Raw genomic sequence first — 13383 nt, 5'->3', positions numbered from 1 at the left:
ACTCACACTGATATAGTGCAATTCAAAAAGCAAAAGACACCCATGTTGGCCCATCAGAAAAATTCACAGTTGGGCAATACCTTTATTTTAACTAATCAAAATGTCACAAAGTATTGAGCAAGCTTTTGAGTTCTGCAGAACTCTTCATCAAGCAAGAAGTTAAGCAAAAAGAAGTGCCAAGGCAGGAGGAAAGCTGGCTTGGTGTTAATACCATAAAGTTTGCATTGGTCACAGTCTTAAGAGGGAGTGTTGGAAGAGATGGCAGACTTAGTTGGATAAGGCTTTCCTAGGTGCTAGTGTTCAAAGTGCTCCATATTCATTACTGCTGTCATCTGCGGAGCCAGTAAGGCCTGGCAGAGATATCAGTGCCATTACAGGAAGTGGAAGACAAGGCAGATCTGGCTCATTGTGGGCACAGTCCATCTCTGCAGCAGAGGGGCTGACTCTGCACACTCCCTCTCTCGAATGAACAGGGAGGTCTTGCAGCAAAAGGGGCTCCATGCATGTGTGCACCAAACAGCTGGATCTGGGCACACAAGCTCCCCATACTGTGCATTAATAAGGTTTGTGGTTCTAGGCACAGCAGGCCCTCACATGTGTAGCTTCCAGGCAGGCTTGCTCCATTCATGCGGCAAGCACGGAGAGATGCTTTGACTTGGGAGAAAACACTCTCAAGTGTGGAGTCCCTAAGAATACCCTCATTTTGCACAGGAACGTTGCCAGCAGATGAGAAGGGGGCTCTGGACCACAAGCACCAAGGGTGTCATTGCAAGGTGCGATGGCTGGCATGCACAGTTTGCAAGTGGGCTGCACAAGAATGTCAAGGATAAATCACCTGCCCTCGGCGGTGCAGTACGCTGGCAGGGATGCGGCACCGGCACTTTTTGGTTAACAGGGGCACAGGCGCCATCTGTCATCCACCCCACTCGGAATTCTCTGCTCCCTGGAATTCTCTGCTCCCTCCGAGTTTAGTCACGGGGGTGACTGCAGCACGGCGGGACGAATTAGCCTAGCAACAATATATTGTTTCCTGCTGCAATGCAAAGTATTTCGAAGTGTCTAGGCCTTGAATGGGCCATTTAACCCCATTTGCTTCACAAAAAACTGTACCCAGAGGAGATGAAACCTGCTAGAATCGGTCTGTTGATGCATCAACACAGCTTCCTGCATGTTTGGACTCTCCTTGGGGTCGCGGCTATGGAGCCTGTCATGATGAGCGCCTGCCCTTCAACGTTTACTGCGCCAGCGGCTTCCTCCAGCTAAATTCAGCTGGTGATTGGTGAAGTTTTTCCCCAGCATGCAGGCGCTGCGCTGAATTTCCTCCGGCCCCTTGCAGAAAAAGGCACAGGCGACTTGCCAGGGGGCAAGCTGGCACGCGGACTCCACGCCCGCCCGCCGCGGGGCCTGCGTGCTCCTGCCCACCGCAGGAGGGCTCGCGCCGAGGGCCGGTCTCCGGGCGGCGCACAAACAGACGGACGCCTGCGAGCCCCCCAGGCGTTGCGACGCCTCGGCGAGCGGGGCGCCCGAGGAGGCGCAGCCGTGAACTCTGCGCGCGGGGGAGGAAGGCGGAGCCGACCCGGCCCGGCCTGCCGCGCGGGCTACTCAGAGGCGGCCTCGGCTCGCCCAGGGCCTGCCGCGCGGGCAGGAACTCGGCCCCAGGCGGCTGCCCAGCCGGCCAGGGAGCGGGCGCTGGCGGCGGCTCTCCGTCCGCCGGCGGGCGCAGCAGAGGCGGCTGCCGAGGGCCCGACGGGCTCTGCTCTGCTCCGCGCCCGGCCGCAGGGTGCTGCTGCGCGGCCGCGGCCCCCCGCGCGCGCGCGCTCCTGCCCCTGCCCCGCACAGGGGCGCGCCGCCGTATCTGCGCCGGCGCTCGCGGACTGGAGCCCTTCGGGCGCGGCAGGCCCGGAAGGACGCGAGCGGCTTCGGCGGGAGGCGGCGCACAGGCAGTGGCTCGCCCGCCTGCCGCGGGGCTCCATGGCCGGCGCGCGGGGCCGGTGCGTGGCGGCCGGCAAGAGGCTCTCCGTCGAGGGCAACATCGGTAATGGGGCCTGGGGCGGGGCGGGTCAAGAAGCGCTTCCGGGGCTCCTCCTCTCGCCCGCAGCCTTCTGCGCGGGCTCCCACCGTGCTGTGGAAAGGGCGCTCTGCACGTGCCTATGGGCACACTCATGGCTTTGGATGCACTGCGGCTGTTTCGGTTCAAAGCTTTCTTTATTAGGAGCAATGGCCCGCCCCATTGCAAAGGCTCGGGGTGGGTAACGGCTTGTCACTGACTCTGCCTTCGCCTGAGCGCTGGCCACTAACAGCCAGTTTAGGAAGATGCACAGGTTAGGGCTCTGGCCGGTCTCCAGGGAAAGAGATGCTGCTGCTGCTTGCGCACTTTCGTGAGTATTCAAAGTGAACCGAATACATTTGCAGTGATGGTTACAACAACTCTTTAAGGTAGGCCAGCATTATTAGGCCCGTGTGGAAGCATATGTGGGGGGGCGAGGCTGAGAGAACAGGGGCTTGCTGGGCTGATGTGAGATTTGAACCAGTACTAGTGTCCCATCCTTACAACTCGTTCTCTTAAACTGCTATAATGTATTGCAGTGCTATGACATGATTCATCTGCTGGCTTTTGAAAACTCTAACCAAGAACGTTGGCTAATGGGCATATGTGTTCCTTCCTCCTCCAGCTGTGGGGAAGTCCACGTTTGTGAGGCTGCTCAAAAAATCCTTTCCAGAATGGCACATGACTTCGGAGCCAGTCTCCAAATGGCAGAAGGTTCAAGCTGCTTGCTCCCATCAGGTAAGCGTTCAGATGTAAAACTTTCAAAGCTTATAAACAATTGAACCATTGTGGTTCAGTAGCTTGCATTCAGTCAATTAGCTTGTGAGTTCAACAGAACTCTTCTGTCCCACCAGTACCAGAATTCTGAGTGTTCTCCTACCAGCGCAATAGTTCCAATAAAACAGAGCAGAACCATTTTGGAACATGAGGTCTTATATGAATCTTGTGCTGAATAAAAGTAATCTGTTCCATATTGACCATCGTGACAGGGCTGCAGCTAATGGTCTTACTAGTTGCATGCATTCACCGGTCCTGAGTCACACCTGGCAGCAACCTGCATGCATTCTGCAAAGCACTAAGTCTCATATGTGTGAGAGAACTTTTGTTCAGTCCCATGGGACTTAGAAATGAGGAGTGTTTAAAGATGCAATGGATCTGGCTTCATTGTCATCTCCTGTTTCTGGTACTTATACATGTACTGGTTGTATTTGCAAAGTGATAATTGCAACCACAGATGAAGACATTTGTTAAAATTAAATATGGAGCTACCAAGATTTTAGCGTGGGGCTGTGGGCCAACAAAGTGACCTGAAAGCATGTACCCAGTTGACAGCAATGCATTTCTATTAGTCCCTAGTCCTCTATTTTGTCACAACTAAGCTGTTATTTTTACAGCACTGTTAATGCACTTCATCATGTGTCCTGTGCACAACACTTTACAGTGTAAGTAAACAAGACAGATCCGTGCCCTAGAAATTTGCAGTAGAAATCTGGATTGCAGGGTGTGGAGGGGATGAAGGCAGGGGGAGGGAAGGATCAAGAAGAGCCTGAGTAACCATGATGGGATGTGAGCAAGAGCAGTTTGCACTTACATGGGTTTTCTTACCGTTCAGGTAGGAATTGCCTCAACTGTAAGCTGTTAAGCCAAAAGAATAAGGCTGGTTTTGAAAGCTGGGGGTTTGAAGGGAACGAGTGAGATGGTGTCATGCAGATGTTCAGGCAGGAAACCCCAGGTGGAAGGGGCAGCAAAGGCACATAGGTGGAGTCATTTTGGCTATCTCCCCACCACTGCACCTCAGGTTGCAGGCTTTGACACTCCTAGAGCAGAACGTTGGTCCTTTCTCATTGGCATGGCTTATAAGATATCATTGCATGGGTTATAGCAACCCTCCAAGCCAAAGAGAGGCTGGAAGTTTTGTTCTGCATTGAGGGCCGTGTCTGAAATCATGAGCTAGAGTGAGGCATGGATAGGACTTCTCTCACAGAATCCTTGGATGACCAGGAGCACACAAGCCGTGCTACTGCTGCCTCCCACTCCCTCCAAAACACCCACCCATAAACAAGACAGCCCCCTGCCCCCCCCATTTCCCTCTTCCGTTTTGCTTTTAAAGATGTGCCTTTGTCATTTCCCAGCAGGACCATCCTCCTGAGAGCTTTGGGAACTTGCTTCAAATGGTCTATCAGGAGCCCTCCCGATGGTCATATACCTTCCAGACCTACTCGTGCCTGAGTCGTCTCAAGGCCCAGCTGGAGCCTCTGTCAGCGAAGCCCCTGAAGACATTGGAGCCTGTACAGGTTTTTGAGAGATCTGTCTACAGTGATAGGTACAGAGCCAGAATTTTGTACTGTGCCCTGGTGGGGGCAGCAGTGAATTAGGGCCACCTGTAAAGAGAAATGCGGGGATTTTCCCTCTTTACAAATAACATGGCCCCTCTGGAATTGTTCTCACGTATTTGGTGCCCCATCTCGATGTGCGGAGTCTTTGCTTATTGCCATACATCAGCATTTTGTTGCCGTTGCTTTCAGCTTCTAAGCAGAGCAGCTGAGGGTGACGGTGCCATGTGCTGCTTCTCTCCTTGGAGCCTCTTGCAAGGGCCAGAGGCAAGCCCAGCCAGCAGGCCAAAGGCCAAGTTTCCGGTTCCGTGCCCTCTCCTCTGTTACTGTTGGCCTCACCAGCATGCTGGCCTTTGGGTCTCCTTGTGCTTATGCAAGAGGAGTCCACCGAGAAGTCCCACGCCTCTGGTTATGGAGGAAATTTGCCATAAGAAATGCAAAACTCTCAATCCTGTGCAGGACTGGCACCTAAAGCTTAAGTCCTGGTTCTGAGGAATGGGATATTGTTCCCAAGCCCTGCAGATGAAGCTCCTCGTTCCTCTCGTGGTTCCTTCTGCAATGCAGGTGGCTGTTCTTGTGGCCACAGCCTTCACCCTGTCCTCCTCGGAAGCTTCCATCAAGTCATGGGGGAGACATTTGCTTGAAGGGCAGTTTGTCCCTGGCTGTGGGGGAGTTTCGGTGCCCCCCAAACTCCTGCACAGACCTACTGTGGAAAGTTGCCAGCATTTGTCAGGGGCAAGAGCTTCACCTAGCTAAGGTGTGGGAGGTTCAGTTTCCCAGACAGGAAAAGCTTCGCTTTAGTATCTTGTTAAAGGAACTGATCAGTTTGCCATGAGTTTGGGCCGGCAGACAATCTCGCATGCTTTCAAAAGGGTTTTCTCAGTATGCAGTCAGAAACAAAGGAGAGCTTAGCCTATACTGAACTCAGGAGTTTGTTTTCTTAGGCACTGAATGGATACAACCACTCCAGGAAAGGGGATATAATCCATGCTGGCTTGATTGTGCACAAGAAAATCCTGCCATTGGGGGAGGGGTTGCAGTTCTTCTCCCCACCCTGGACTCAAGGCTGTGCGCGGTTTGGTGACTTGCCCAATGCTCTTCTGGAGTGGCTGTTGCTGCAGGGATGATTAATGGGCTTGTCCTCCCCCAGGTATGTCTTTGCAAAAAATCTCTTTGAGATGGGCCACCTGGCAGAGATTGAGTGGGTCATCTACCAGGACTGGCACACCTTCCTCCTGCAAGCATTTGGGGACCAGCTTGACCTCCATGGCTTCCTGTATCTCCGGGCACCTCCAGAGGTAGCTGAAAATGCAGCTAGTAATTGATCTGTACATGCATCTGCTGCATTCCAAGCTGTTTTTTCCCCCTAAGGGATGTCTGTTTGATCTTCAGTCTCCTTTCATCCGTTCCCTGTCCCCGCCTTGCTTTCTTTTCCCCATTCCAGCTGCTGGCAGGCTGGAGATGCCAGCAGTGTTCTCCAAGGGCGGGCTTGGAAAATAACGGGGAGGGGGGTTGGTCAAACCTGCCTCAAAGGAGGTGAACTTACAAGCCCCCAGATTCTTCTCCTGCTCAAATTTAAATTTAAGTTGGAGAACACATGCTGGTTTCCCCAACTTCTCAGTTTTCCCCTATCAAATGTAACGAAGCAGCGTTGATTTTTGCAGGAGCACACCCTTTGTGGAAATCCCATGGGGGTTGGGCTCTCCCCACCCCAGGGTTTGCTGCTGCAGTGTTTAATTCTTCATCTATTTAATGTAAAGAAGAGAAGGGACGTTTTCCCAGGCCTTAGATTAGCCTGTTCAGATCTTCCAATTCCTTGGAAAATCTTGAATTATTTCTGGTAGAGTTTGCCTGTCTCCTCTTCAAGCTGTTCTCACATTCACTTTCCCTCCCAGAGCCTCATAACCTTTTCCTGTCCTCTTCCAGTCTCCTGCCTCCTAATATTGTGCTTTGTACTGCTACCATGTCCCTGGTTCAGAGCCACATGGAAATGGGAGGCCTGTGGGACAACCGGGTTGCAGTTCTGCTCCTGTTGAGGCCATAAAGTGAAGGAAAAGGCCAGAGGAATGGCAGGCAGTATGGGGGCCATGGGCACGAATGCGCCCCCGGACACCTTTCTTGACGCCCGCCGAGGTGTCCAAACCCTCTCACTTAAAAAAAAACAACCCAAAATGTTTTCTTACCAGCAGCCTGGATTGCTGTGAAATAGGTTTCTGCTGGTGCTGTTGTTCAGTGTGTTGGGGCTCAGACCCCACCTCTGCTTTGTGCTCAGTCTGCTGGACAGTTTACTTTTCCTTTGGCCAGCCTCCAATGGCAGCCATTTTGTGCTGGTGCCCAGGAGAGTTTATCCACGTGCCAAATGTGCCTGTGGTCCCAAAAGGTTGCCTCTCCCTAGACTAGAGTGTGGCGCACAGCACTGAATATGTGCCTGAACTGAAAAGCTACGTTTGAATGGTGCAAGCCCTGTTTGTCAAATGGCTGCATTCAGTGAGCTGTTGGAGATGCCAATCAAGCTCAGTTTGTACCAGAACTGGACTGCATGGGAAATAAATAATTAAATCAATATTTCCATGTTAGCCCAAATGATCCACTCCTGGAGGAGGCTGGCCGCTGTGTCTGTCTGAGTTGTTGCTCCGGCCTGGCCTTTCTTCCAGTCATTCTGCAGTCTTACTGTGTCAGCTGTGATCACTGGATCATTCCAGTATCTTCCCTTGGAGGAGACAAACTGTAAGGTCTCTGCATAAGCTGCTGCTCTGGGTGAACCTCTTTCCACTTAGCTGGAGGCAGGTCCATGACAGTGATTTGTGTGTGTATGTGTATGTGTGTGTGTGTGTGTGTGTGTGTGTATGTATGTGTAGGAACAGCAGCATAGGCTACTTTGAGCACAGGATGCTTTATCCTGTATACGCTCTGACAGGAAACCTTCGCTGAGACGAGAGTGCCGCACGCCTCCAGTTTAACTCTGGCAAAGTGGGAAATGCAGGTAGCGCAGGGCTACGGTGCCCGTCGAGCGTGTGAAGAAGTGCCCTTCCCCCCTTTCAGGTCTGCATGCAGAGGCTGTGCCGAAGAGCAAGGCCTGAAGAGAAGGGGGTCCAGCTGTGCTACCTGGAGCAGCTTCATGCTCAGCATGAAAACTGGCTCGTGAGGAAAAACACACTGTGAGTAGCAGAAGAAAAGAACATGGGCCAGGCGTGGCTGGGGCGGGCACTGCAGCCGCAGCCCTGCAGGCATCATCTGTTGCCTGCTCCCTGTACCTGAGCTGCTGGGCTTTGAACACAATTCTGAAGCCACCGGGGGAGGGTGACTGGCTCGGGCAGCTTTTGGGGTGCCACATGGCCGGTGCGAGCCACTGCCACTGCTCAATCCTGCCCTGAGGAGGAACACCTGGCCCAGCCACAGTGCTCCCCGTCAACTGGAAAAGGTGTCCCTGAGCAGTGCTGGTGTACTGCTGCAAGGTCCCAGAGGTGCCCGGGAGAAGCGGCAGGGCAGGCGGGGGGTGGGCCAGCAACCCGCTGGGAAAAAAAGACGGGCAGAAGGGTTGGGAGCAAAATCCCAGGGGATGCGGGAGGAAAGAGGCAGTAGCAAGACTGTGAGGAGGGAGCAGAGAGAGAGAGAGAGAACAGAGGAGGAGAAGGGAAAAAAGCGGGGGGCAGGGCGTGAAGAGGCGAGGTGGCCTAGAAGAGGCCTGCATGGCTCTGAAGGGCCAAAAAGGTTTTGTCCCTAGGCTGGCCAGCCAGGGGAGGAATCTGTTACTGGGCTCCCTTCCCCAGGAGACGGTGCAGGTCAGATGGGGTTGGGAACCACTGACATGGTCATCCCAAGCCAGTGAAAATTTGCCTTGTGGCAGTCCTGTCCTTGGTGAATCTAAGATTCTTGCTTAGAGAATCTTACTTCATTCTCTAAGCAAGGAAGTCTTGCACACCTTTGCAGAGCTTTCCCTTGCTCTTACAGAGCTGATAGTGGGCCCGGGCTTAGTCCTGTCCGCTTCACATGACAGGTCCTGCCCACGTTTGTCATGAAATCTGACAGCAGGATGTGGATGGTGCTTACTACAAAGTAGCTTCTGCTTGAAATGCTGCTGTGCACAAGCAGTTGTGGGCCCTGTGCGATGCAAAACTTGGCCTCAAAATATGGCCTTTGCAAGCAGCATCTGGATGTGGGTCGTGTGCTGTTCATCCCTGCTCTGTGTGAATGCCTCTGCTCCCTGTCAGACCAGCATCCTTAACAAGCTATCTCTTGCCTTTCATGGGCATTGCTCTGGGATTAAGCCATTGTCATACTTGCACTGAAACAAAACCTAGCAAGTGTATGTTCTCATTCTGCATGCTTTATTCTGAGCTCAGTATTTGAGTTTTTGAACCATTTGGATGGCAGGAAAGAACTCTTACTCTATTTTATAAAAGTTATTTTTAAGTCAACAGTCAAGGTTCATAAAAATTCACTCACGCACTAAAAAGCACGGAAATCATAAATTAAGGTGACTACCTTAACTTCCGTGCCATGTAAACAGTACACAAGTTCTACAGCCTCACTTAGTGCGCTTGCTTACAACTGAGCCTTCATGCACCCTCACTTTCCTCTGCAGGTTGGGAGTAACGCTGAAGCTCATGATGCTCACATAGCTGCACACTGACCCCCTACTCTCCTTGCATGCTTTCATGTGGGTCCACAGAATAGCATATTTTAGTAATGACAGGCTGCAGAGGGAGGATGGAACAACTCGCCTGCGGGAGGGAGACACCTGAGGAAGATGAGGTTTGGGGCAGGCGTCCATACTGCTATGAGAAGAGACACTGCAGGAAAAGAAAGGAGGAGGGAAGTCCTGCAAACACACATAGGATTGATTGATTGATTGCATTTATATCCCGCCTTTTTTCCTCTTGCAAGGAACCCAAGGCGGCTTACATTATCCTCCTCTCTGTTTTATCCTCACAACAACAACCCTGTGAGGTGGGTTGGGCTGAGAGTCTGTGACTGGCCCAAAGTCACCCAGTGAGCTTCCATGGCCGAGTGGGGACTAGAACCCGGATCTCCCGGCTCCCAGTCCATCACTCTCACCACTACACTACCTTGGTTCAATTTTAAATGAATTAAATCATTAGAATTACAAGCAGAGAAGAAGACGTCTGAAAATCTGATGTTCTGATAATCCTTGAAGTTGAAGAGTTCCTTTGCTGCTTTTGGTTGCACTCTACAAATTACATTAAGTTTTGAAAGAGATTGGTTCTCAGAACTAATGATTTAGACATGAAAAGCATATATCTTATTAAAGACTGACATAAGACTAACCACAAGTTCAGCGTTGACCCTGCCCTGCGGAGGAAGAGGCCTGGGCTGAAGGCCCAAGGCAACATGTGGGTGCACGGAGGCTGCGTTGCATGCAAGTGCTGGAGAACATGTTTACTGCTTATGTGATGCAGAAATTAAGGTGGGCTCCCTAAGTTACAATTCCTATGTTTTTAATGTATGATTGAATTGATAAGAACCTCAACTTACACCAAGGGTTTTTAAAACTCTAGAATGTCCTTGGTTTTTTGAAAAGGACTGAATTATATGAGTCATGGGGGCGAGGCAACAAAAAATAACTTCACAATAGGTGTGTAATAACCTGTGTACTATGCTTTAAGATACTGAAAGCAGTTCATATATATCATCTCAGTAATCTTTACATTAAGCTGCCAGGCAGGCCATTTTATTATTGTACGGTTTTTATTTCTTCACAATTTGTCCAATAGTTCAAGAGTATTAAGCATGCATTGCAATCCATTGTTATGTCCATAATATGGGTTGTGGAGTGGGGGGGCTAAAGCCGAGAGAGTGGCTTACAAGATACCTCAAATGTTGTCCACTGTGATCATAGAATGGAAATGAAATAAATCTACGAGAGCACTGAAAACATGTGCAGAGGAGATCACTCAAGCAAGTGAGCCAAACTGCATACTACAGCTGAAGCCAGTGTGGATTGTATAGCCAATGAACTAAACAGACAGAATACCTTTTGCTCCCACAGGGTCCATTCTGAAAAGTTAAGAGATGCTCCAGTCTTATGGCTTGATGTGTCAAAGGATTTTGAGAATGACCCAAATGAGCAAGGGAAGCTCATGAGCCAGGTAAGACTATCCCAAGGTGAGGTATTTCTACTGTGCATTCTGTAACATAGGAAAACTTTAGTATAATGTGAAATCTTGAATATTCTTACATCAGATTAAAGGTGACATAATAAGCTATTGATTTGCCTAATTTCGCATCTCTTTTTTGTTGGATCTACCATGGCAACAGCTGATCAAACACAATTATCTGGATGTTTTTAAAAGCACTGTTCCCCTTTTCACAGGTGAAAACTTTTATAAAGACCCTCTCCCCTGAGGCTTTGCCCTCCGCCTCTGCCTCCTAGCTGAGGATCTTGTTCCAGGAGCAGCTGACACTGCCAGCCACCAAGAGGCCCAGTGGAAACAAGTCAGCCTCTTTCAGCCCTGGAAAGTGAAACCCACCTGGAGTTAAGAGTTCAAGCAGGTCAGAGACACTCCCAGGACATCGCCCTTCAGGGCCTTTCTACACAGTGCTGACACAAGGAAAAGCTCCTCTGCGCCAGCACAATCCCAGAGCGGTCTGCAGTGCCAGCAGGAGCTGTAGGAGGCGGAGATGTCACAGGTGAAGGGCAGAGGGCGCCGTCACGTGGGCTGGGCCAGGGCGCCACGTCCACCCATGTTCCTCCATTCGCTCCCACCTGGCAGGGTGCTGTGCCAGGGGAGAGATTAGTGGCTCCTTTAATGCAGGGGTGAGCAGCCTGTGATCCGGCATGTCCCACCCACTGTGCCCCACAGCCCAGCTGATCTGCTGCACAGCAGGGGACAGACTGCTGTTAGCAGCGATCCCGTTCGGAGCTGCTGCTTCTGAGCTGCTCATGGTGCCAGTGAAGCAGCAGTCCTAGCTGGGGGCACTGTGGGTGGGAGGAGGCTTTAGCCTCCCCCTCCCCAAGTGGCTCTGAAGCAGCAGAGTCCCTGTTGTGCGCTACTGTGGTGGTGCTGAAGCAGCTGGGCTCCCTGGGCCTGGCAGCCCCCCCGTGCCTGCCCCTCGCCCCCGTCCCAGCACTGCCTGAAGCCCATGGGTCCCGAAGGGGTGCCCCCCCATTCCCTGGATCTGGGCCCTGGCAGATCTGCCCGACTTCGCTGAGCCCTGGCACTGGCCCTGCGCTGTCCTCTACCAACTCTGGCTGCTCCATCTTCTCTGGGGAAGAGCCTTGCGTGGTTTAGTCCACGTGCCCTCCATCCCTGCTGCCCAGTGTGGCATGGAGTGGTGGCACAGGCATCTCATGCGCTTTACATAACGATATGCGCGTACTGAAAGAGTTCTGGGACCAACCAAGGGATCTGGAATGCGCGCAGCGCGTAAGAAGTCGAAGAGTTGGTGAGCGCTCTTTGCCATTGTTTTGCACTAGTGGAAATGTCCAGGGGAAATGCAAAAAGAAGCTGTGAAGAAGCTCACACACATGCAAGCTGGCACTTCAAGGAGCCGCTCTCCCTCCTGCTGCTCTTCCCCCAAGACACGGCTCTTTGTACATAATTGAGGTCTCCTGGGCTACAGCATCTTTCATGATGACACTCAGTGCGTGTTGGGTCTGATGAGCCAGGTGCATGCCAGAATTCTGGAGATCACCCTTCCCCAACCTGGTTCCCTCCAGATGTTTTGGATTTTGGCTCCCATCAGCCCCAGCCAGCATGAGCAATGATCAGGAATGCTGGAGGTCATAGTCCAAAAATCTGGAAGGCACCAGGTTGGGGAAGGCGGATGCAGTCTGACCTGTGCCTGACAGTTTGCAGCACAAACTAGCATTTGGAGCAGTCGAGACTCCTGGGATCTGTTTATAGAGCTGCTTGTTCTTTTACCTCTGTAGCATCCTTAGAAACTTTTGCACAAGCCCATTTCTGCTGTTCGGCTACACCAGGGGCGGCGAATGCGTGGCCCTCCAGATGTTGCTGCGCTGCAGTTCCCATCATCCTCTTGCCATTGGCTCTGCTGGCTGGGGCTGGTGGGAGCTACAGTCCAACGGCATCTGGGGACCACACGTTCCCACCCCCCAGCAACACCTGATCGGCATTCCTGTTGTGTTGCCCTTTTAGGCTGGCTCTATGAGGAGCACATGGGAAGCCTGGAGCTTACTACTAGGTAAATGTTTTAGGGTTGGGGTGAAGAAGCAAGACTGTGTACTTTGTGGGTCGATAGCAGCGCTCCTGACTCATTCATAGGGATCTTCGCAAAACTCAAGTCTGGATGTGTAACAAGTGGGATAGCTCTGATAGCTTCTTCCTTCTGCTTTGTTTTCATGCTAGATCAGCACTTCAAGGGCTTTGTTAAAACATGCCCATATAGGGATTTACCCCTTCAAAAAGCAAATACAATAAGATTAATGGAACCTGCAGTTTGGGAAAGGGGGTAAATAGCTGAGAAAATGCCAGAGGGGGAGAGCTTCAGATTGATCTGGTTGCGTTTCTTAGGGCACAGTCCTGTGCGTGCTGGCTGAGGAATGCTGGGCATTATATGACTTTTTCCTGTCTAAACATGCATTAGACTGTACCCTAAGCTTCTTAAGCTTGGTTTCAGTGGTGACATTAGTATCTACTGCTGCTGCAGATGGAATTGTAGGGAACTACTTCTAGGGGGTTCTCCCACTTAATGTTGTGTTACATGCAAGTGGCATTTTCCGTCATTATGCCAGGCTAATTTTATTGGCCTTACGTGTTGCTCTGGATGGTGTGGCTGCTCTTACATAAACATGCACGTGGGCAAAAGCACTTGCGAGAGCAACCACAGAAGTGCGCCAGCCGTGCAGGCACAATGTCATGGTAATCCAGTCCTAAAGCGACTTGTGTTCCTGTCGACGGCTTCAGGTTTTGTACTTTAGTGTGTATTTTAAAGATTCACTGCACTGGTAAACTCTTTTTTGTAGTGAAATCCCCCTAAGTTATAGAATGATGTGTTTAAATTAATAAAACGAATCACTTG

At 51.4% G+C, this 13383-nt stretch overlaps 1 protein-coding gene across 4 annotated transcripts; it reads left to right on the top strand.

Annotated features, from left to right (window-relative positions):
- The first annotated feature begins 53 nt into the window (after nt 1–53).
- DGUOK (deoxyguanosine kinase) lies at nt 54–13383 on the top strand. Of its 4 annotated transcripts, none has more exons than XM_084807120.1 (7): nt 54–2035; nt 2673–2785; nt 4180–4370; nt 5531–5678; nt 7423–7538; nt 10391–10490; nt 10715–13383. In XM_084807120.1, the coding sequence occupies exons 1-7, from the start codon at nt 1972–1974 to the stop codon at nt 10772–10774; spliced, it is 792 nt and encodes a 263-aa protein (XP_084663246.1). In that variant the 5' UTR covers nt 54–1971; the 3' UTR covers nt 10775–13383. The 4 variants fall into 4 exon arrangements, with proteins under 4 accessions (XP_084663246.1, XP_084663245.1, XP_084663248.1 ...); XM_084807119.1 differs by having other exon boundaries at nt 1285–2035; nt 4183–4370; XM_084807122.1 differs by lacking the exon at nt 54–2035 and adding an exon at nt 2095–2378 and having other exon boundaries at nt 4183–4370.

This window comes from Heloderma suspectum, chromosome 6, assembly GCF_057233095.1.
Source record: "Heloderma suspectum isolate Gila_16-S chromosome 6, 16-S_ref, whole genome shotgun sequence".
NCBI lineage: Eukaryota > Metazoa > Chordata > Lepidosauria > Squamata > Helodermatidae > Heloderma > Heloderma suspectum.
The sequence above is the reverse complement of the archived record's forward strand: the minus strand, read 5'-3'. Positions and strand labels throughout refer to the sequence as shown.